General features: G+C 44.0%; 1 protein-coding gene across 23 annotated transcripts in view; it reads right to left on the bottom strand.

The window, feature by feature from the left end:
* Positions 1-28: 28 nt before the first annotated feature.
* The window catches only part of WNK1 (WNK lysine deficient protein kinase 1), a 135623-nt gene continuing 110451 nt past the window's right edge, over positions 29-25200 (bottom strand). For 13 of the 23 annotated variants that reach the window (XM_079937354.1, XM_079937374.1, XM_079937375.1 and 10 more), the window contains 16 exons: positions 24675-24772; positions 24403-24565; positions 23880-23996; positions 23381-23554; positions 23124-23178; positions 22867-22989; positions 20919-22348; positions 19697-19780; positions 17999-18082; positions 17389-17449; positions 13863-13936; positions 12030-12661; positions 11250-11449; positions 9662-9856; positions 3168-3355; positions 29-2746 (listed from right to left, as the gene is read on the bottom strand). In XM_079937354.1, the coding sequence (XP_079793480.1) occupies positions 2429-2746; positions 3168-3355; positions 9662-9856; positions 11250-11449; positions 12030-12661; positions 13863-13936; positions 17389-17449; positions 17999-18082; positions 19697-19780; positions 20919-22348; positions 22867-22989; positions 23124-23178; positions 23381-23554; positions 23880-23996; positions 24403-24565; positions 24675-24772 (3996 nt within the window). In that variant the 3' untranslated portion in view covers positions 29-2428. The remainder of the gene's footprint in view (positions 2747-3167; positions 3356-9661; positions 9857-11249; positions 11450-12029; positions 12662-13862; positions 13937-17388; positions 17450-17998; positions 18083-19696; positions 19781-20918; positions 22349-22866; positions 22990-23123; positions 23179-23380; positions 23555-23879; positions 23997-24402; positions 24566-24674; positions 24773-25200) is intronic. The other 10 variants (XM_079937365.1, XM_079937355.1, XM_079937358.1 and 7 more) reach the window with 2 other exon arrangements.

The following is a 25200-nucleotide window of genomic DNA, read 5'->3' as shown; positions in this document are numbered from 1 at the left end:
TTAAATAATGTAAGGAAAACACTTATAATTCAGAAAGAATTTTTTTAATGTGGAAAAAGATACTCAAAGTGTACTATTAACACAAAAATAATTTAAACAGTTCAGTAGCACTAGGTTCATTCCTCTAGGCTTCAGTTATTTCATCCACAGGAGGGGAAAAAAACAGTAAATAAAAGCAGTTCTTACTTTCCACCTGTGAGTGAAGAGATCTCAAAATGATTAAACCCAAGAAACAAAATAGTCACGTGCTGCACTCTGGCTCCTCCTTCCTCTGCTGCAAAGCCCTGCCTCCTTGCCCGGGGTCCGTTCCCCACTTCCTTGGCGCTTCTTGTTCCGTCCTTACTCTTGTCATCTCCCGAGGATTATAAGCAGAGAAAAAGTAAGTAAACAGTTTCGAAGCAAAGCTTGGAACGCCTGCCCTTTTCATTTCTACCTTCCTACAACCTTCAGCTCTCATTTGCATCTTTGGGGTCTTGGCTAACTTAAAGAAAATGACCACCGGAGGACAGGACAGCCATCCAGGCTCTTCCTGTCATGGGGATTCCTGGGATGTGCCACTGAGGTGGGTAAGAGGTTGGAATAGGTCAGTTTCCCAGCTCAAGAGTCAAGACAAGAAGCACCCCAAAATTAAGAGTCCTGGCTTCTTTCCCCACCTTCTGGGAGAACAGAGATCCCAAACTCAGGCAATGAGGAGAGTATTTCCTGAAAGTTCTGAAAGTAACAGAAGTGCCCATTACAACTAGGCACAGCACTAAATAATACTGGTTGGTTGCAGTTATTACTTCAGGGGAATATCTGTTTACAGAGAACGTGAGAATATCAGCTGTTAATTCTAGAAATAAGGTGGTGCAAGAGATTATGATCCTGCAACCATTTGGACATCATATAGGAAGCGGGTAGGAATAAGCATTCTTTCCTACAATGCTTAATTCAGATGTGGGTCCACTTTCCACAAACTACAGTACCCCAAGCTGAGAAATACACGGGACATTTGCACCAAGAGGGAAGCAATCCAAATGATTTTTCTTAGAACAACTTTCTCCATCTGTGACATTTCACTATCACATTTCCTAGCTTAAAAACTAGCGCCCACCCCCCGCAACCCCACCCCGTGCCCTTCCCTTTATATTCAGCCATTTCTTCCAGGTCTCCTCTGCTCAAGCCCAGCTCAGGTAAGTAAGGCTTATGGCAGCCACTGGCCAAGCATCACCTATCTTCAAAACAAGTCTGTTCTCCCATCCCGTAGTCTTTCTTTTTCTTTCATCACTTATCGCATACCACGCTCAATCTTGTAAATTGCCCGATTTTGTGACAACACCCCTCCTCACCTGTCCTGAAACAGAGTTTTCTGCTTTTAACCACTACTGTCAACTTCTCACCTGCTCATCTTACACCTGCTCTAGACAAAATTGTTGAATGACTTGAAAAAAAATACTCCTTCAATTTCCTTATTGCATAATCCACTGCTGGGTCACATGGACCCAAGGTTTCCTTCCATACGCCCTTTTGCTGACTGGGGTCTGATGAGAAGTTGATGTTAACGGCAGAAGCAATAGAAGTCCAAGGCACTAAAACATCCAGCAAGCAATACTGGGAGAACAGAAGTATTCAAGTACAGTAATTTATACAATTTTACATTCACATTTATTTATCTAATACAATGGAAATACAAAGGAGAAAGTAAAGTCTCAATAGGTAAAGGACAGAACTAGCTTTTTTCAACTTTTTAAACCTTTCATATCTTACTTTTAAAACTACTGTTGTCCAACAACATTTATATATCACAGTGTTTCCACATCAAAACTGATGGCAAAGTTACATGTCCGCAGGGAACTTACTTTTGTTTTCCTAATGGCTAATGCTGCAGTCAAAGCTGCGAATACCATCTGCTTAAAGCACTAATGACCTATCGCAAGAGAGGGTTGGAACCTCCGTCCCCTGCTGTTTTCACTGGGTTCTAAAGACTGGCTGGGGTGGGGACAGGGTAGGAGAGAGCCCAATAGTTTAGTTTTTTGTCTTGCGGTTTATGTTCTTGAGGGGATAAGGGACTTGCGGTGGGTACCAAGATTAAGAGCCCCACTACTTGAGAACACAGATGGGCTTTGCTTTTCCACTGAGCTCTCTAGAAGCTTTCTGATCAACACGATTCTCTTTCCGAGCGCTCACTGCTGGGGAGAGATAACAAAGCATACACAAGAAACCTGCTCTTTCTTTCCTTCTCATCCCACTCCAATAAACGGTGAAAGCACAGGGAGATTCTCCACTCTGAGGGCTCTAAGCGGTATTAAACACATTCCTGTCTGGCAAGAAATAACCAGTTAAATGCAGCGCTAGTAGTTAGTAGGTAGGCTCCTTTCCCATCCCCCTTCCACCTGCCCCTCACCACTCCACCTCCTGCCCCCAATCTCCTCCGTCAACGCCTCTAGGTCTAAGTGGTCCTCAGGTTGGAACCTGGAGGGTTGCTGATGGACTTCTGCAAGTTGCTGATGTTGAAGTTCTGTAAGGAGGCAGTTCCCACAGGTTGGAACTGGCTAAGTGGCTGTGTTGCTGGGCCGCCCGTGCCGCTCCACTGCGTGCCAAAGGGGGGGGTTGGGAAACCGTACTGCTGCGGGGGGCACATGGGCTTGGGGAAGTGGCCTAGAGAGGTAGCTGATGCTGCAGAGATGGGGGCGGAGCCACCCAGGGTTGAGGTCATGGAGACGCACAGCTGACCAGGTGCAGAGAACTTCCTCGCCATGCCAGGGCCCTGAGGAGAGAACAACGCCGTGTGAAGCTGGTGTGGGTGTGAAATGGGTGGAACTGAGACAGAATTCCAGAAGCGGGCTGCTCTCATCTTGCAGGGGACACTGAAAACAACACCCAGACAACCTTCCATCATAATTATTGGCTCTTTATATTTATCAAATACTTGTTCTGACTGGAGGTGGGTGGTGTCGTGTGTGTGTAGTTCAGAGTGTGAAAGGAAAAGGGAAGAAAAAACTGAGCTGACCGATACAGAGCTCGGGATTCAGGGCAGGAAAACTAAAAGGGAACCTGGGTGATTTTTGTCTTGTTTTCTTAAAAGTGTTAAAACTCATGAGCTACTGAAGAAGGTCCCTCATATGAGCGAGACACGTGCTCACTGATACTCTGATGGATCCGGAAAATGGCAAAAGGGGCAGACTGACCTCGTAACTCATGTGTCCTTTGCTTCCTCTCCTGCCTGAGAGATTCATGGCGTCTCGGGCCCAGTTGTCCACCAACTTGTGCAGGTCATCTGTGAACGTGCCCTTCCTGCTGGACGTCATGGCAGGAGGCTGAGCCTGGGCGGCCTGACTGTTCACTGTTCCCCCAACGGTGTTTGTGCTGCTGGTCCCTAAAGTCAGAAGAAGAAACAGAGTACAACCATTAAAAGAGGCTTGGGTTGTAATTTCAGGGAGAGGAAAAACTTCCGAGGATGATGAATGGCAAACCACGGAATGGGGAGGGTGAACTGGGAAGCCATGCAAGAAAAGGAAGGTTCCAAGGTTCTTATGTAGCCAAATGCTCTGGCATCACAGGGTAATGGAAACAGGTTCTCTTCAGGAGCTCCAGACGAGGCTGAGCAACTCCGGATGAGGAAAGGCACAGAGGGCGGGGACCTCCTCCTGCCCATTCTCATGGCATCCTGGAGCACAGACACTCGCTGCTGGGCCTCTATGCCCAGCATCACCTGGGGGAGAGGAGAGCTGTGCGGTGTGGCCAGTGAGGCTGGCTGCTCTAGAATGCTGCAGAACAGGGCAAGAGAAGGGGATCCCTGGAGCACTGGGCAGGGTTCATGGAGGAGTTAAAGGAACGCAAAGACAAGCCCCAGGAAAGATGGGCTCCCAAACCACGTGGGACCATCATGGTCTTCAGCCATTCTTTCACAGAAAGGGGCGACAAGAGAAAGCGTGCTCTGGTCGGAAACCTTTTTCACCTGGACCCATAAACATGAACTGCAAACGCAAACTTGCGAGAGTTAAGGCTTCAACGTCTCCCCATTTCCTTTGCGTAAAGAACCAGGAGCGCTCAGGAAGAAGGCTCTCTACGGTGTGCCTGAGTCTTTCAGCTCCAGGAAGGCGTGGCTTCCCAAAGATGACCTCAGTTCCGCTGCTTCAAGGCCTCTGCGGCCCCCACTCCCCAGAAGAGCAAGCACTCTCATGCGCGCCCGGCTGAGGCAGGGGTGCGGAGGGGGAGGACGCTTTGGGGCTGTGATGAAGGAACTCTATTTCTATGGTTTGATGAGAAAGAAAGGAGTCTGTGTCCTGCCTGATTTCGGCTCTGCTGGAGGGCACACTGGCGATTATTCGAAGAGGCGAGTTTTAGGGAAGAGGGAAAGAAAAGTCACGTCTTGTGTTTTCCCGTCACCCCCCCACTTTCTTACCAGATCTCACATTTGCTGCAGAATAAATGAAAGCTGTTGGGGTAGGCTGTGAGCCATTAGGACTTAAGATCCCCAACTACTGCCAGGGCTAGATATTTAAATGCATGCATCTTCCTGCTTTCAAGATCCAAGCAGCACCAGAGCACAGCAGCACACTGGAAGCAACTCTGCCATGTAGAAGCCCCCTGTAATCCACTGCTGCTCTCGAGGCCGGTTCGCACCCTGCCACCCAGGAATGGCACACCCAGGAATGGCACACCCGAGCGCACGTGTCCTAGAGGAACAGCTATTCTGAGGTGAAGCTGCAGAGTGCGAGGGGCACGTGCTTCTTATCACCAAGGCAAGACAAGCCGGGCCGACTGCACGTGTTGTCAGCTCACTCTCTCAGTGCCCGCCAGAGCCACGGGGGCTGCTATCACACACACCGTGTAAAGGGAAGAGTAAGCTCCCTGTGGAACAGGAGGCCCAGGTGCAAAGTGGAAAAGCACAGGAGACAGCGTTCCTCGAACAGCAGCAGTGAGACAGCGCTGGGGCGGGAAGCGCAGGCAGCGAGGATGGCGGTCGTGCTAATGGCGGATCCCGAGAGCAAGCACATCACATGCATGAGGACCGCCATCCTCCTTGAATGACAGCTGCTTCGCGAGCTTGATGGTGAGCGAGACGATGAAAACAAAACATAATCACAAGTGAGCAGAGCTGTCAAAAGCCAAATTCAGAAGCTTGCGGAGCTGAGCACTGCCGGCCACAAACTGCTCGTGCTAGAACCACACCCTCTGGTCTCATGCCAGTCGCCGCTGATGCTGAGGCCCCTTTATGGCCTCATCTTGTTACACGACACTGGATTCTGAATGTGGGGTTTACACCACGGGGGAGAGTCAGCCTCACAGTTCACCTTCTCATTCTGGCTTCTGAAAATAGCTTTCCCATTAAAGGACACAGACGAACACACACATCCCCTTTCTGACCAGGAATTAACTCCCAGGAAGAGCTGACTTGGCTAATAAAGCCCAGGAGAACGGGGAGTGCGTCTGGCCCACTGTAGCACTAGAGTGCTGAAGAGCACTGGTAAAGCAGGTATTTCTGAGAATGCTGCTTGCCTTCCTGAGAGGATATGACTCTCCTTTGAACCTTCTTCAGTTCTGCTGAAAGCTCTAAAAGTCGTGCATCCTCTACCACCAGAAGTTCACTTTCTGACGTTCTCCTGCCGTAATACATGCCCCCACCCCACCGCCGGATCCTAGTAACAACCCTACGAGCCACAGCTTACTGCCCAGTCTCCCAAGCACAGAGTTTTCTGGAGGGGCCTCTCGGTGGCTGCTGGGCTGCTGAACTGTCCTCGCTCTCACGAGAAGCCTCCTGTCTACACGGAGTGTCCCTGCCCTCAGCAGCCCAGCAGCCGCTCCCACTGCGATGTGAGGGCCCAGGCTCTCGCAGGCCACGGTCCCGGCCGAACCCCCGTGGGCGCACAGCGCCGGGTGCACGTTTTTGACTACAGGACTCTCTCCCAAGGAGCCAGGCCTCCCTGAGGCCCCTACGCACATCTGCAGGCGCCTCCACCCACAGCTGTCACAGAGCCAGGGCACGGGGCCATCAATGAAAGCACTGTGAGGCGACCTTGAATCTGGAAGGACAGCCAGTGGCAGCAACTGAGCATGTTAAAGACGACACCAGAAAAGGGTGCAGGACTAGCCGGACGGGAGCTGGGAGTCCGAGAGTCATGAGGCTTCGGGATTCAAAGACCTCAAGCGCAACAGGCTTTGCAATCAAGGGCCGGAAGTAACAGAAAGAAAGGATAATTACTACAGAGCTGGTTGCAAGGACAGACTTTTTTCACCATCTTCCCTGAAGCACAAAGAGAGAGCAATGTGTTAAAGATAAGGAAACATCAGTGTAAAATATTTAGAATCTCCAAACAGCACACAAAGTCCCAGCAAGAGAAAGCAGGAGGGGAGACGGACTGGAGGGACCCGGGAGCCCTGCCACAGATGCCACTCTGTATGATGGACCCTCCTGGCTGCTGGTTCCCGGCTGGCAGAAGTGAGTTTCCACACCCAGTCTTTGTACCTAGAAGAGCGATGCCCTGCACCAAGGTTCGGGATGAACCCCAGTCTCTCTCTGGGTCTCACTGCTTGAATTTCAAACACCCAAGCAGTCTCTCCACCGACCCTGTCCCCCGCTCCTGCTTCTCTTGCCGGGTTGTTAACAAAGCACTCAATTAAATGCATTAACAATTCTACCACAGGAGGCTGACAGATGGTACCATTGTTACAGTTTTAATTTAAATTGGCTAACACTCTATTTCCACATCCTAGACATACAATACTAACCCTTTCCCTCCTAGAAAAATCTTTAAAAATATGTGGAAAACAAGCAACTTTTGAACATAAATAAAGCATTAAGCCAAGCCGTGCTTCCAAACCATTATCTATTTTGAAAGCATAGAGTAAAGCATCGGAGACTAGTTAAGACCCCATGCCTGTGAGCCCCGGTTCTCTTTCCATATTTGCTTTTTTTTTTTTTTGGCCTCGTTGCACGGCTTCCAGGATGGGATCTTAGTTCCCTGACCAGGGATTGAACCTGGGGCCACGGCAGTGAAATCACCGAGTCCTAACCATGGGCCCTCCATATTTGCTTTAAACCTGCCTCTTGTGATTTGTTCATCAAGGCTTACGTGATGTACACTGACATGCCTTCAACAGAGGTAGGGCCTCTAATTTTAAGACCCAAAAGGAAGTGATAAAATTTAATACTTCTAATCACTTTCACCTGAACAACAGTGTAATACCACCTACCTTTAAGAGTGTGATGAGAATTTACTGAATTATTTAATCTGAAGTGGTACCTGTCACCACTACACTTCCTTCACAAAAAAGCCTTGGTTCTCTTTCTTCCCTCTTAGACATTTCAGGCTACATAACACAGGCCTGACACATCACACTTTATTTCAAAACACTTGTCTCCTACTGTTAATGTCTTTTCCTCTTTCTAGCTGGACATATAAATAAAATGCTTACTTAAGTGTCAAGGAGCTAATATTCTTGGTCCAGCTTAGCCTTGCCAGAAAAGCTACTGATCTCAGTGCTCAAAAACCTACCAAATTGGGGCTTCCCTGGTGGCGCAGTGGTTGAGAGTCCGCCTGCCTTTGCAGGGGACACGGGTTTGTGCCCCGGTCCGGGAAGATCCCACATGCCGCGGAGCGGCTGGGCCCATGAGCCATGGCCGCTGAGCCTGCGCATCCGGAGCCTATGCTCCGCAACGGGAGAGGCCACAACAGTGAGAGGCCCACGTACCGCAAAAAAAAACCCTACTAAATTGGGTAAGCCTTCCACCTCCCTCTTTGTTAAACAGCCCTAGACCAGTGCCCAAGGACCTCTGAACCATACTCAGAAACAACGATGGTCCGAGCACATGCATTTAAAAAGCACTTCAGTAACCACATCAGAAGTTTGAGGCCTTAACAGAGAAGATCTTTACCTGAACTCTAACAAAGGTTTTCTACTTGAGCCTTATTTTTGTTTAAAAAATTTTTATTTCAACATACGTTTACCGACTACCTGCTACGTGCCAGGTAGGTGTGGTTTAATCAGAGAGAAATAATGTCTTGTGCCTGTGATCTTATCTGATTTGTGTAGGACCACCTGCATTCCACACATGGGGAGATGGGCTGGAGAGGTTGGGTGACTTGCTATTGTGCCCTGTTCAGGGGAAGAAAGCTGAGAAATCCCAGCATTCTTGTTAAAAAGCCCATTTTTGCTTGCAGGTGCTGGCCCTTCAGTCTTTAGTAAGCCTTATAAGAAGAACTACACTGAAACCCTTTCTGAAATTCTGATTTCATGGAGTTACAGGGTAGTGGTGGTGAAAACATCCAATAAAGAGATTCTAGCATCTTCTCAATTGATAGATGGTTATACTTAATTGAGGGGGAAAAAAAAAAAGATTCCAACCTACTCTGCAGAAGAAGAGAAAAATAGGGTGTAACTTTTCCCCGGTACCAGTGGCCAAGATGCTTTCTGTGGCTTCTAATGCCACAGCAGGGGGCAGTGCTGAGCAGGACTGTGAGCCCAGATTTCGCTATGCTGAGCGACCCCGTGCCCTCTGTCATGGGCCTAGGAAGAGGCAATTCTTCCAGAAACTTATTTTGATGTTTACAGAAACCTATTGTTATTTCTACATCTTTTATCATAATTAACAGAGACCCAAACTTCTGAGGGTAATAGTAGTTCAGCCAAGACAAATGCACATGGACTGCGTGAAACAACAGATCCAAGCGGCAGAAACACAAGGACAAGGAAGGAGTAAAGGTGTTACACACAAAGAGCCAAGCAGGGCGTACTCAGAAATCGGGTCCTCCTGCCACCAGGTTTGAACGTCACCTGCTCAGACGCACAGTTAAACTTCGCACAGCCTGTGAGAGGGGAAGAACAGGGAAGAATGGGGAGAGAAGAGACAGAACACAGCTACGAGACGTTAGAACCCGAGGCTGGAGAGTGAGATGCGCTAGGACAGCACACAGAGGAACGAGCTTCCAGGACAGGCCTGGACGTGGGGCAGGAGGGTCAGGCCGCAGTCCCGCCACCTGCCTAGACCGAGCGCCTCCCCCAAGGACACTCATCCTGCTGGGAGGCGGCCTAATGCCTAACTTCTGTGGCGCTGTGGCGAAAGCACCTACTTCACTATCTAGATTCCTGATTTCACTCTTCTCCACCCACATGCCCAACTCCTTTCAGCTTCTAGATCTAATGTTACCAGAAGGTCTTTCCTCCACAGGAATGTTCTGAGTGATCATTTTATTAAACATTTGTTTATTAACCTCTATTTGGGAAGTAGATTATGGGTAAAAACTTGAATGGACTTCAATTCATTTTAGTATGTGTCTCTCATACTCAGAAATTTTAGAAGTCTACGCTGGCTAATCAAATGCATTAACTTTCAGAAATGGCTGCAACTCCTTAGAATGTGGTCCAGGAAATCCCAGTCTAGTCCTAAAGCATAAGCCCCAGATCCCGAAGGAGTCACTCATCTCACTGAGGCTTCACAGGGCACAGGTGTCACTTTTTACTGTAGTCCCTTGAAAAAACCTATTTCCACCCGATGGGAGCAGTGATCCCACCCACTCCCCTTACAGCCCAAAGAACCATGTGGGTACCGTGCGGCTGGTTCCTGGTCAGCTGCTCCTCCAACCCACCTGAACAGGTTCCTCACCAGGCTTTTGTCCCACATATGGCAATATGTCCATTTTAATGTTCTTGGAAGATGCTGGCTGCTCTGATTTCTTACCTTGACCTGGAGCAGAAAGGCTTGGTACTGAAATGGCACCATCACTGGTGAAGGCTGAATACAGGTTGTCACTGGAGGGAGATGGCTTAAGGGGCTGTAACAGCTGATTCTGCCCCGTCTCTGGGATGTTGCCAGGAGCGGGGAGGGTCTGCTGCGGGTGCAAGACTGAAGCTGCACTCTGGCCAGACAGGTTACCTGCCAAAAGACACAGCTGCATGAGGGAACGTGCACAGCCTTCCAACCGCACCTGACAGGCACTGTCTTTCCTCCAATGTGTCCCACTGACGGATTAATAATGGGCCAAAAACTATAGGAGATCAAAGAGCAAGGGTCTCACTGACAGGAGGGGAAGTGAGATGTAGCAGGAGACTCAACAGGCAACAGGGCTACAGGACCCCATCCCTGAAGATGCTGAGCCATAGACAACTTGGATGATTCCAAGTCTAAGCTGAGTAAGAAGACTAGCATGTGCAGTGGACATGAGAGAATTCCACTTTGCAATCTCAGCATTGCCTTTTTTACCCTCTTATAAACACTGAGTTGGATCATGATACAAATTGGTTCCAGAGACAGTCTCTGCTTAGTCTTTCCTGTACATGTGTCAGATCAAGTACAAAAGAGATGTCGAAAATGATGTAGGGATTGGAGAGTAATGCATATTTAAAATTATTCTTAAAAGGTGGCTTTCAATCATTAGCCAGGTGGCCTGAAATGGACTGACTTCTCTATTCCTTAGTAGCTAGTGGCTAGAAGTCCACGCAAAAAGAAGGTCAAAATTGGGATCAGAACCTGAATTAGCTGCTATAGCTTATCATCACATGTCTCCTAACAAACTGGTTCTCATGTGCTAGAGAAAAGCTTGGGGTTTCTGAAAGCTTCCAGAGAATGGAAAGCTGTTAAGTTTACAACTGCTTTCCAACATATTTATATTAGAACTGAAGAGCAAGTATGAGGTATAAACTTTTTTTAGCTGCTTTTACTTTTCAACTAGTTATCTGTTAACATTACCATAATTTCACCAAATGGTAAAAACTCGCTATCATAATAAAAAATAGGCAAACTACAATTCATTTCCAGAGATTATGATTTAACTATTTTTTTGATTATAAACACTAGCAAGTTCTTTATTCCAATACAGATAAATAAAACAAAAACTTTAGCCAAGGAAATTATCATATGACATACCCAAATACTTACATGAAATTTACATTCATCCCTGTTGTAATTATGACCAATTCATTCATTAAAAAGGAAGAATCTACCTGGACTTTACTAACAAGAACAATGAATTTTCTCTCAACTGCCTACGAGCTTGGTGAAATGTGAGCTCCACGAGTTAGCAGGCAAAGCTAAGTGTTTTATCCTCATCAACAACTATAAACGGAGGCAAAATGGATTACAAAGGAATAGGTCATAGCACTGACCTGTCTTCCATAAACTCAAAAGACGTTCTATAAATACGGGGAGTAGACAAGGCAAGGAAGCAAGCGTATTAGGGAAGTCAAACGCCTTCGAAATTTAACAAATGTTCCGTAGGTTATATACACATTTGGAGACAAAAACATAAGATGGGACACCCATGGCTGACCTGGTCCAGGGCTTTTATTCCCCAAGGAACTGCTGCGACTAGACTTGTTGCCTTTGCTTTTGGTGGGTCGCCTTCTTCTCCCTGCAAGGGGGGCAGCTGGGGGAATGATGACAGCAGGAGGAACCTTGCCCAGTTTGGTATACAAAGATTCAATTTCATGCTTCTGGCGACTCTGCAGGTCTTGAATCTCTTTAAGATGTCTATGAAAGATAACCAAGCATAATTCAAAAATATAACCACCTTTGTTCAAACAAGAATTAACAACATTATTTAACCTCCATTCACGTATTTACTCACCAGTGGATCCTTCCCCCAAATGTACTGAATCTAACTGCTGTCACCTTGTGATTCAAGTGTGTCAGCTCCTCTTGCTGGCCTCCGTTACCCAAGCCAAATTCCAGCAAGCTCCTAGCCAACCACAAATGGTTGGTGATGTGTTAGGAGAAAGAGATTTCCTGACTTGGAAGCTCTACACAGGAACACTGAACTTGCGAACCGGACCCAGTTCATCAAACGTGACCAAGAAAACCTGCTATCGTAATCCATATCCCAGTGTCATTACCAGATTCATCTGGTAGACCAATAATAGCTAAGATGAGGTTCACAACGCAAAAGAGCCACTGACAACAATAACATGCTACGAGTAATGCCAAGGTGCTGAAGCAGTTCTGTAAGAACTACCTTCAGACAGCCAGCTCTTGTACACCCCACCCTCTAGCTCTGGGAGCCAGCTCTTCATACGGCTCTGCTGGTACCCTTTCACAGGAGAAACGCACGTACTTTTCTCGTAGCCGCCGCAGCTCTAACTTCAAGTCCTCATCTTCAATATCTGATTCATTGTCGCTGCTCATGTAAGAGGAGTTGAAGGAATGACTCAGGCCCTGGACAGGGAGGCTCTTTGAGCTCAGCTGCGGGGAGTGCGGACTCCCTGAGCCATCGTCCACATCCCGAGCGAGGAAGGCAGCCTCCAGGTCAGAGGACGGCCCGTTCAGATGTGAAGCCTCTGACAGTTCGGGCTTCTCTTTCTTTGGTATCACAGCAGGAAGAACGTCATGTCCCAAATCCAGAAAAGGAGGAGATACCACTGGTCCCTCCTTCTTTGCCTCAGTAATCTCGTCTTCGGTTCTTGAAACAGAGAAACGACCGACTTTGCTTGCTGTAGTTGTCACCTGAAAACGTCCAACCTTGGTTGGCTGCCCAGTTTCAGGAGTTTTACGGGCGCTACTATCTGGCATATCTGAAGAGACGCCACGGACGGCTATCCCATTGGGCTCTGGCCTCACCAGGGTACTCTCTGGACTACTGCTTGACAGCACTGAGGACTCTGAAGTACTGGATTCAAAATGAACAGACTTTACATCTTCTGACTTATTTTTACCCTCTTTCTGGGGATCATCCATTGCAGCTGAAACCTGATGGAAAGAGACCAAAAGTGAATCACTTTATTTCCCAGTCTGAGTAGGCTGATTGTTTGCATAGCCCCTCCATCTCTGACTGTGAAAATAAACTGAATACCATTCACTGTAGAGCATGACATATCTATACTGAGATGTACAGATGAGATGTAGATTCTGAGTGGCTGGCTAAGCTAAGTAAGTAAATTATTTACTTTCATATCTCATGTTGTGCACAGGACTCAGATTACATCTTAATGAAAATATAAATAACAACAGGTCATGGAATACTGAAGGTTGCTTGTGAACAAGAAAAACTACAAAGATTAAATCCAATAAATGTTAAATGCCAGCTAAGCTTCAAGAATCAGCACAACTAGCTGGTGCTAAAAGAAGGATATAGATCGTTGTCCTAGTTCGACAATGTATTATAAATACAAACTCAGGGCGGCGACAAACTCTGAGAAACTCAGTTTACAAATGAGAAAAACATGACCTAATATCCCCAACTTCAATTGCTATCATGAGAATAATAAGAAAGCAGGTGTGAAAACAGAAAAAGAAAAAAAAAGATTTTCAAAGCTTGTATAGCCCCATGTACTAAGCCAGAAAATGTTCACTTGTTTCCCAACTGGGAAAATACAATTAGATGGTATTATTTGATGACGACTCAGTATTTTCACTTTGGAAATTAATCCTAAGAAAATTATCCTGAACATGGAAAATGTTTTTATATACAAAGACGTTCACTGTTACTTTACTTACTGTGTTGGAAAAATCAGAAACCACCTAATGACTGACAATAGGAAAATGGTTAGATATACCTACTACTAGATGGGAAAAAGCTACAAAGTATCAATATTATTCAGAGGAGAAGCAGGGCCAATTTTAGATATACACATGTACAGAGCAAAAGGAATAGAAAGAAACACACCCCAAAAAGTAATCCCAGGGGGGTGGGGTGGAAGGATGGGCAGACAGTGTGACTATCTACTGTTTTCTCTACTGTTCTAAATATTCTTTATTTTCTTTAATTAGCATGTATTATTTTTAAGAGGGGAAAATGATAAAGAGCTAAAAACTCTATATAAAAGAAATATATCATTGATGGCAATTCGGTCCTAAAAGGTAGATAATAATTTTATTATATACACACTCCCCCCAAACTGGGAATCCCTTTTTTATTATATACACAATCCCCCAGCAGTGACTGTCTTACCTGAAATCGCCCCATCTTCAAAACACCAGTCCCTGAAGTGGGTGCTAGGATAGGACCTTCTGTGACTTGAGACACTGAAACAAGTACATGGAGGAGGAAAAGAACTTAAATCAGCATCTTTTTTTAGTTGGCTTCTTTTTGCTTCAGCCAGAAACACAGCAAAATGAGACTACATATCAGAAGAAGAAAGTTGTTACAGGTAAGGGAGATTTCCTTACCCCCCTTTCCCTGACCCTGTCCAACAAGGGGAAACAGTTACTGTTTGCTTTCCTACTAGACACCTTGAGTGTGAAAGACTGTATCGCTGTGAAACCCTCTACCTTCCCTTGTACACTCGCACGGAGGACATGGCACTGTTTGGAGGAATAAAAGTCACACAGCAGCAAGGCGGCTTCACGGCTTAACTCAAACATGAAGAGATACTATAAAAACTAAGGCTGGGCTTCCCTGGTGGCGCAGTGGTTGAGAGTCCGCCTGCCAATGTGGGGGACACGGGTGCGTGCCCTGGTCCGGGAAGATCCCACATGCCGCGGAGCGGCTGGGCCCGTGAGCCACGGTCGCTGAGCCTGCACATCCAGAGCCTGTGCTCCGCAACGGGAGAGGCCACAACAGTGAGAGGCCCGCGTACCACAAAAAAAAAAGACAAAAAACAACAAAATAAACTAAGGCTAACAGGAAATGACACTACAATTTCATCCTATGATTCAAAGGCAGAAATAAATGAAGCAAACAGTAAGATTTTTACCTAGGATACTAAAGACCCATTTTTAAATGAAAACCAGCTATGACAAACTGGTTTAGGCAACACTTAAGCAAAATCCTGGAGCAAGACAGTGTAAGCGGCAGAATCACTGGTAAGTAGTTTTGAGCCACTTTAAAGCCACCGAGGTCCTCCTCTTTAGGGACAATCACTTGTCTGAGTTTCTTTCTAGAGATAATTAATATATATCAGCATTTTCTTTATTTTATACAACTAGTAGAATATTGATTTTGATATTTTCATTTAATGATGTAACTTAAGAGATCTTTCCATATCAGTCTCATTCTTTTTAATGGCTGCATAGTGTTGTAGTGTACGTATATACATATGAAAAATTAAAAAATGTACCATATTTTATCCAGGCTTCTACTGATGGAAATTTAACTTATTCCGAACTTCTTGTTACTATAAAAGTGCTCTAATATGTATATTCTTATAGATCTGTGAAATAAATACCTAAAAATAGAAGTATTGGGTTGGCCAAAAAGTTCATTTAGGAACCCAAACAAACTTTTTGGCCAACCCAATACTGAATCGCTGTCATTTAAAACACTGACAGACATAAACTGATCTCCAAAAAGGCTGTACCAAGTCACCAGTGGCTTTTAAAACTTCTGAATTTACCAAGGACAGGTGAGAAATACAATCACTTGTAGTTTTATTCTGCATTTCTGTTTCATGAAGGAAGTTAAGTATCTTCATGTCTAAGTTTCTTTTTTTTCTGTATCTTTTGATTATTTCTTGGTCCATGCCAAATTTACAGAAATTCTTTATATTAACAAAACTAGTCCTTTTTGTGATACGAATATACAACACACACATTTCCCAGTTTTCCATTTATCTTTGGACATAACAGTACTTTTTCTCCCCATGCAGAAATTTAAAATCTATTAATGCTTCTGGGTTGGGGATTAAATGTAATAATAACATCTTTCTCTATATCAGGGAGCAGCAAATTATGATCTGTGGACCTAATTTAGCCCACTGCTTGTTTTTATAAATAAATTTTATTGGAACACAGTTAAACTCCTTCCTTTATTTATTATCTATTACTCCTTTTAGGCTACAATATGTTGGATACTTGAGTAGCTATGACAGAGACTGTATGACCAGCAAAACCTAAAATATTCCCTTCCTGGCCTTTTACAGAACAAGTTTGTCAACCCTGCTCTAGACAATTGGAAAAAAAAAAAAAGATTCCTTTTGTTTTTGTACAGTCCTATTTTATGAGCTCATTTTCCATCTTTGTTCCATTTTGAATTTACTTTGGCCTAGGCTAGTGATCTATCTTTACTTTTTTCCAAATGGCTGTCCAGTTGTCCCAAACCATTTACTGAAATATCCCCTTTTCTCACTGATTTGAAAGGTCACCTTTTTCATTTTCTACATTACATTTTAGTTTGTCCATTTCTAGACTTTCTAATCTGTTCCACTGACTTTCAAGTCACTTCTTTTAAAATGAGAGCCAATTCAGATTGTGACTGCCTTGAAAATAATTTACTTTAGAAAGGTTTTAAGTGAAATTTAACACTTAAGGAAGACAGGAAGAAGAACATTCAGGTAATCTTATTAATAGTTGCTCAGGGAATTACATTTATGTCAGGTGGTGTTGAGGAGAATGGATATAATAAAAAGGGAAAAATATTATTAAGCACGTGCTATATAAAATTACATTAAGCATATCTCAATTATTTCACTTTTGATTATAAATGATTCTGAAGGAAAAGGCAACAAAAAATAAGTGTTACATTTCCCAGGTTCTGTGGGACTGATGGTGAAAAGAGATTTACAACAAAACTTTACAGCGCTAGTAGTTGATAATGAACTTATGACTAAGCACATGGTGATAAAAGTTCTAAGAAAACATTTAAGTTGTTGGTATGGACAATTTTTACAAAATTAAGTTGGAAATGTGCCTTTTTTAAAAAAGAGATATTTATGGACAGACCAATTCTAGAGACTCCAGAAATAGATTAAAATGTTTGGGGGCTTCCCTGGTGGCACAGTGGTTAAGAATCCGCCTGCCAATGCAGGGGACACGGGTTCGAGCCCTGGTCTGTGAAGATCCCACATGCCGCGGAGCAACCAAGCCCATGCGCCATAACTACTGAAGCCTGTGCTCTACAGCCCATGAGCCACAACTACTGAGCCTGTGTGCCACAACTACTGAAGCCCGCACGCCTAGAGCCCATGCTCTGCAACAAGAGAAGCCACCGCAATGAGAAGCCCGCGCACCACAACAAAGAGTAGCCCCCGCTCACCGCAACTAGAAAGCCCATACACAGCAATGAAGACACAACACAGCCAAAAAAAAAATAATAATGTTTAAACTGATGATGTGAAATCTTGCATCTGTATTTCTACCATCCATGCTGTTCAAACTTACCTATACTTCTATACATCTCAAAAGCCAAGAGGTGGCCAATGAATTAACTTTTATAAATATGCTTGAATTTCCTTGTATCTCTTACCAAGGATTTGGCTGAGCTAATAATAACAAAGGGTCTTATGCTAAGAAACTATCATTACTCCCTGGCATGCTACCCCTCAAAAAAAAAAGTAAAAAATTCACAACTTTGCTGATATTACATGCTCTCAATATTAGTATCAATGCTCCTCAATCATGAAATACATAAAAATGTTGTTCAACACGGTCTCAAGTACACCTACGAACTCTCGAGAATGTGTCTTTGACATAGTAACCTCTACCATCAATTACAGGAAGGTCTGGAAGTGGGAATACAGAGGAAGAAGGATGCTTCTCACCATCCTTCTGAAGCTGGGTTCCTGCTTCCACAACTGCTGTTGGAGCCACCACGGACACGGGCTGCAAACACACACAGATACACAACATCTTCAGCATCAGTGACTTAAAGAGTGACTTTATAACCTAAAAATAAGTCTGAGGTAAAGAAAGACAGGCATTTTATAGATTTTTAAAAGAAATTTTGAGTCTTAACCTCTCCAAACTGCTTTTTTAATTTTTCTCATGGAATGCTCAAAAGTATAACTTGGATATTCATAGGAAAAGTAGTTTTAATCAGAACATTATTGTGTCACAAGCCTAAAAGGAAGAAGTTAAGACGTCGAACTTAAAGTATAGCCTCCTCCAAAGCATAAACACAAAGTCCATAGAACTGATCGGTGGTATGATTGTAACCACAGGTAAGACAAGAAAAGTGTCTCCCAAATCAAATTTTTTCCATAGTTACACTACTGGGTCAGTGTTACTCTTTCATTCATCGTCTCATTTCTGTCGACTGGAACAAGCAAAGACTCTGATTAGGTGTTAAAGGTATTAATAATGGTCTAGGTTACAGCTTATATTCCAGAAATATAATATATTAGGGTTGTGGGGAGATTTATCAGAACTCACACCAACTGCAGACGTCAGCACAACGGTCTCTGGACTGAGCGTTCTTCTCAGCTGAGCATCCAGATCTCCCAGGGGCTGCTGGGGCTGAAGGACACAACACAGTGAGCACAGCCTCGGGCACAGCCAGAGCCAGCTTACACAGGACACACTGCTTCCTGCTTCGGGGCCACACAACATAACACGCGTCTGCTCACTCAACATTAAACTCAAAAATATCCTAAGTTCAACTTAGTTGTAACTGCTTGAATGAATTACCAAGCTCTCAAAATTTTACTGTCAAGTTCTCAAGCCACAGAAAAATTCAGTTACATTTGTGTTTTTACAGTTTTGAAGTCTTCTTTCTTACCTTCTATGTTTGATGTTACTTAGAGATAGAAAAGTTAACTATTTGTCCTCTCCTTAAAAATATATTCTGAAAAATGTATCAAGATTGATTGGTAGATTAACTGTATTGTTCCCTATTTTCTTTTTCAGTTGGGCACATCTTTCTGAGAGCCTGTCCTTATGAATAAAAGATGGCATCACCATACTCTGTCACTATCTTGGCTTCTATCTACCTCTGCCTCTCCAGCCTTCATCTGTGCTTCTCCCTCTATATGCAGCAGCATCCACTTATCCTCACCCACTACATATCTAATTTGCAGTTTCTCATCACATTTTGGGCCCTCTTAGGAACTGGAATACATGTTTTTAATGAGAAAATAGGTTCAAGACTTTCACAATGCATTTTTTTTCAAAATTTAGCAGCCGATGGAATGGGTTCTCTATTGGAGTTATTACTTTATTATGGCAAGTTCCTTAAATTACGTTTTACTGTACATCTGGGATTAAAGAAGTAGGATAAATTCAGACTTCAAGTTAGCAATTTACCATGTTTTTCTTATATCTTATTCTAAAATAAATTCCTAACTTATTTTCAATGTTTACTAGCCTGCCCCATGTCAGAAGTTTTTTCATAGTTACAATGGGATCATACCAAGTACTTTATTTATGGGAATTCAACTAATGTGCAGGGTCGGGGGTAGGGTGGGAAAGGGAAATAATAATTTAAATAGTGCAGGCAATTCTGACCCGTAGTGAGCAGAACTGAGTGTGAGGTGGGAATCTCACATTCACGTCACCGGTCTCAGTTCTTCTCGGAGCAGTCTCACGTTAGCTGAGCTGTGTGGTTTTTGTACTTTAAGATATAATACCTGTTTTTTATAAACATGACCCTTACACCCAATTACTTCATTAGGTGGTCACTGAAAAAAAATGTCAAACATTCAAGAAAAAACAGGTTGTACTGAACTCGGAGAAAAAGGGCGTTACCAGTTATCAGGGTGGTAGCCTTTCCTCAGGAACTTTCACAGTTAATTTTGATGACATATAATTTTTTACTTCCACAATGGTCTAATCTTTCACTGCTCTACAAAGGTATGAATGACAGAGGAATTATATTTCTTTTGGCAAACTGTCACATTTGCTATCTTCTTTTTTCGTAAGATATGAAAAAATATTAATATCAAATGATTTTTAGATGATTTGCTTCTTACTTTAAGTAGGGCCTGTATCATCAGCTATGGTGTTTTAAAAGAAAGTTTTTACTAAGTCAAAATCAAATAGGAGCCAGAAGGCAAGATCGTGCAATGGAGAATTTAAATGAGCTTGTGAAAGAAAGCAGAGGCACAAAAAGAAATCTGCCAAGTCTTGGGGCACCTGCGTTAGTGAAGGTCCTGGAAAAGGTGGCAGCTGCTCGCTGGGTGGAGTACCAGCTGGAAGTTCAGTACCCACTGGCAACACCTACAGACACGAAGGGAAATTCAAGTCCATGAGACACTAAGAGTAAAGACTGCATACTGGAGAGCAAACCAACTAATTCAAATGCAGAAGCATAAGAATAAAATGTATCTAGTTAAGGCAAGCTTCTCACCTGGGTTACACTCTGGTATCTACCTTAAATAAAGGACATTATAATCATGATACTATTACAGGGGTTACTATGACATACCAATAAAACGAACAGAAAAGTTTACTAGAAGGCGATCCCCTAGTGAAAGCAGAGAGAACAAAGGCTGTTTAGACACAAGAGGCACAGTCCAGATACTCCTGAGCCTCTTATTTGGTACAGTATTATCAGGCTTTCCTGGGAAAACAAAACAGTTCAGAAATAACCATGGGGCAGGTCTGATAACAAAAGGCATCAGAAATCTAATACTATCAAGTAATCTGTATTTTGTCTGAGTGAAGCCTCTATATTACTCTGCTGTAAAAAGAATCTCACATCAATGGCAATGCAGAAAGATGGGCAAAGCATACAATACAGTAGGAGAAACACAGCCTTGTTATTTGGAGATGAGAGACTGAATATGGCAGAATGAGAGGAAGCCACCATAGCAGAACCAAAAAACACTTTCTAGTTATTTTATCCCTAGCATTAGATTAAATTCTCCTCCACCACATCGAAGTCATCACCAACTTCCAACTTTTTATAAACCTCAAATTGTACATCTATGGAATCTGAGCAAGGCAGAAAATTTGCTTCATTCTCATGGAAACAAAAACTGTGAACTGCTGTTACTATGTACAATCGCCAGCAGAAACACTCAGCTCCCTTTTGGGAAACGGATTTCTTCCGTCTGTACCAATTCAGAAATAATGCTTGTATTTTACCTAACTGTTATATACACTCTTAGAAAATCTTACAACATAATTAACCCCCAATCCTGCCATATTTCATAAAAAAAAAACAAACCTCATGTTCACGTACATACATCCTAAAATCACCTTCAATCAATTTATTTAATAAATACTGAGTACCTACCACAAGCTAGGCATCTTTATAACTATACTGCAAGGCTGTATTGTTAAAAGTGCACTTTTGGGGGAGGGGGAGAAGAGTGATCTTATTTTTCAAACTATTTCAAAACAAGAAGCTTACTGGAGGCTTAGTTAAAGGTGGCTTTGGTGCAGCAGTTCCAGGTTTCACTCCTGGTACAGCGCTGACTGGGGTGGAAACTTGCCCAGGAGTGACCGCTGGTATAACTGACGAACCAGTTGTTCCTAAGGGCAAACTGGTTGGTGGTAAGCAAGTACTCGTAGTGGAAGTCATGAGTTTGCTTGGTGCAACGGCAGTGGTTGGGAGGCCTGGTGTGACAGTGGTCTCCATGACGAGTGACGTGTCCAGCGAGACAGAAGCATGCTGAGCTCCAGATGAGCTGTGCTCACTAAAGAGAGACCGCAGTTTTTCCTCTAAAGTCTTTATGTCATCAATCCCAGGAGCTTTGGGTTGAGTATCAGCATCTATTTCAGGACAGTGAGTATGGGGCTGGTTGGGAAGCAAAGCTGGTTGAGGTTGACTATGAATTAGTGTCTGCTGTACAGCAGGCACATTGGCAACAGGTTGTACCAAAGGTGGGATACTAGCTTGGGGTAGTAAAGGTGTGGAAGTAGGTCCTGCCTGGGAAAGGGCAGGAGCAGAAGCCACAGCTGATGGGATGACCAAAGGATGAGCCACACCAGGCTGAGAAACAGCACTAGATACCCCTGCCCCCAGGGAGGAGGGAGAGGAAGATGACGCGGGGAGGGACAAAGCCAATCCGGTCATGCTGCTATGAGATATCTTATCCAGTGCGTGCGCACTAACCACTACAGTCTCAGCTCGAGTAAGAGCAGAGGTGCTGCTGCTGGGTGGAAGGGACGGCTGTGCAGCTAGACTCGGGACTGGAGCGGTTGCCGACACGGATGTTAGCGTGGCTGTCCCAGCCATGCTGCCTGCCACCTGCTGCGACGATACAGGTGAAGGCTTAGCGCCTGGGGCAGCAGCACTGCTCACTGCAGAGGCTGCCGTCACTGAGACTGGTACAGAGGGGAATGTGCCTGTACCGGAAACAACGCTCCCAGGTGTGGGAGCCTGAACTGACTGGGATGTCGCTGATACTGAGATGACTGCAGGCACTGTGATGCTTGACACCACACTGGAAAGTATCGGGGATTCAGATGCAGGTGGTACAGGGAGACCACTGGAGGGTATTACACCTGTGCAGGTGGCAACTCCAGCAATCCCCTTTTCAGTGGGCACTGCAACCTCAGACTGAACGGCTGATGCGGAAGCGTCACTAAGAGGGCAGCCCGTGGCAGGGGCTGACGCTGAGGGTACGGCTGCCGCTGTGGCTGGAGCTCCAGCAGGGCTGATCACGGAAGGGGGCACTGCTGGGAACGCTGGCCCCGTCGGACGGAAGTTGGCAGGTGCTGTGCTCGGCCCTTCTGCCATTTGCGTATGTCTAAGTTCAGAAAAGGCCTGCTGTAGACTAAGGGATGAAGCAGAGTGAGACAAGCTCATTCCAGCACCAGCAGATGTAGAAGCAGCAACTGCAAAGGAAAATAAAAACTCAGAATCAGTTCTTTTTAAAAAGGGGGTTCAAAAGACTGTCTGCACAATCTACTTTTGGGATTCCCAACAATGCCACATACCAACAAGGTAAAAAACCTCCCCCAAGGACATGATAGGCTCTAAAACGGCTAAGTGATATAGCAGTTCCAGCAAAAGAAATGATCTTGTATGAATATCTATTTCTGAAAAAACACGGAGTAACCTCAAACGATATACAGCAGCGCTAAATGGAGATACAAACACACAGTGCTGAATCTACACAGTATCAGTCACACGGGCTGTAACTAGTATGGCCACCCTTCTGTGCCCTTTTGCTCAAATCCTCTCTATTCATCACCTATTTCCCTGTCTCCAAATGTTTATCTGTTGGTCAGTCTCAATTTTCTACTATTCTTTATTGTCTATGTCATCATTTGAACTACTGCTTGATGACCAAGCTTCCAATAAAGGAGAGACACAGGATTTATATATGTATGTGGTAGAAGCAATTCCTTACCTGTATCTGATACTTCACTGAAAATTTTTGATTCTCGTAATCGACTTTCTGGCACAGGACTTACTATAAACCGTCTTCCGGCAGAATGAACAACTTGAGTTAAAGAACTGGTGGGAAGGCCTGCTTAAAAAGAAACAAACCATTTAATTGCATTATTATTATATACATTGTCACTCACACAAAGCTTCAAGATTCCATTATTAGCACATAACTTCTTAGGTCAAAGGTAAGAACAAACAATGGAAAGAAAAAATCACCTATTTGCTGTGGCATGGAAGATGCAGGAATTGGTTGTTTGAACTCTTCCAATTTCTACAACAAACAAAAGTGATTAAATTCATTCTCTCACTCAATCTTAATGAGCAGGCACTAAGCAAATCGCCACATGCAAAAAGAACATAAATGTTGATAATCTCAGTTACAGGTGTAATGTGGTACCGCTGGACATCGTGCAAGGCAAATTTAGCAAATATTTAACATAAACGAAGCTTCACTACAGGAACGGTGAACCTACTTGAGAGCCTGCAAAGCCATAGTCATCCTTTCCCTGGAGACTCTCCAATCCCTGGTCACCCTCTGGCTCCACACTGACGTCCTCACTGAGCATTTCATCAGCTTTTTCAATAATATCCCGCACTTGTTCCACAAATGCCTCTCTCTCCATTGCCAGAATAAAGTCATTGTTCACCTGTCAAAGAAATGCGACATCAGCTTAATTAGCAGTGTTCCCCAAGCTTTAGGTCATTCAATCACCACTTCCATGACTTCTGTCCTATCTGCACACCACCTGTATTATTATTTAGTTAATATGTAAGTTGGTTCTTCAATACCTAGTTAGACATGCCCTACACAAAAGCACCTCTAAATCACAGGTTTGGTGTGCTAGTTATAGTCACACTGAAATAAATATTTAACTGTCAAAATAGTTTACAAAATATTGCATATTTGCCTAGGGCAGTGGATATGAAGATAAAGTATGAAGGAAAAATTCGGAACTCCAAAAACAGACATACCATAATTGTTGCTATCTCCTCAGGGTTGTCACCATCTAAATCAAATTTGAATGTAACCATTTTCCGATTGTGAGTCTCTAATTGACATTCTACTACCCGGTCTCCTTTATTTGAAACCTGAAAAGAAAAAAGAAAAGGTACTTCATATCTCAGAAGAACCATGCTCAGATCTGTTACTGAATGTGACAAAGTAACATAGGTTATCACTTGAACTTAAGCCGAATGTTACCACTATTCCTTGAAGCACTGCTACTTTGCCTCTTAAACTAGGAGCAAGAAAACCTTAAGAAAATATCAGCCTTTCAGCTACTTACACATCTTCCACTGAAGGGTCTGGTAAGAATGTAAGATCTTTGTTTTACAAAATAAAAACTCTCTGTATTTTTTTTTTTTAGAAATATGGAATTTAACAGTATCATTTGGGTGATACAAGATCCTAAACTTTCATCAATACACCCAAGCCTTAGAAATGTTTAAATGGTATGAACTAACTATATGAAACCCAGAAGTCAGCAATACTTACATTCAAAATTCTCAATTTTGGGCGTGAAGTCTTTTCATGACGAGAGCGACTTCTTACAGATTTGCGATAATGCCGTTTGGTAGTTCTCCCTTCATGCCTTCCACTGGATGATGGGACATTCTCATTGCCGTCACTCATACCTGAAGCAACATCTGAATGTGCACTTCGGAAAAAAAAAGTTCAGTTTACGATGAGATTTAAAGGCGAGACATTTTAAAGTTTCCTACCATCCTATCTACCAGTCAAGAAAGGAGAACTGTACTGTCACATACCTGTCTACAGAAGAGACCAACGTAGCAGGCTGGGTAGGTTGTGGCTGAGCCACTGGAACTGGCTCTGGAGGAGCCACCTGAGAGACGCCCTGAGTGCTCTGTAAACAGAAAGGATAATTCACACCTTGGCAGTAATATACTTTATTTATTGTCGACCATCCCCAATACGCTACTCTTCCTTTCCTTATCCCTCCCCTAAGTCCTAGAAGCACTACATTTACTAATAATTCTTAATATTCAGCATCTGCAGACAGTCATCTTAAAATTGCAAAGGAAATTTCTAAAGCTAGTCTCTGGTACAGACTGCACAGTGTGTCATCAGCCAAAACAGCTGCTAGTTAGTGAGAAACTACAACCTGCCGTGCAGCCAGCATCTCACCAGAATGTGCAACAGGGCAGGCAGAGCAAAGTGCAAAGACAGCTCAGAGCTTTCTCCAAGAGGGGCAAAAATGATCACCGGGAGCACAGCAGGGTAAGGTATTCTGGTGACTTGCCAATGGCAGGAGTTTGTGAAAGGATAAGAACA

The sequence above is a fragment of the Stenella coeruleoalba genome, assembly GCF_951394435.1.
Source record: "Stenella coeruleoalba genome assembly, chromosome: 11".
In the NCBI taxonomy this organism is placed as follows: domain Eukaryota; kingdom Metazoa; phylum Chordata; class Mammalia; order Artiodactyla; family Delphinidae; genus Stenella; species Stenella coeruleoalba.
This window is presented reverse-complemented; position numbering and strand designations above follow the sequence as displayed.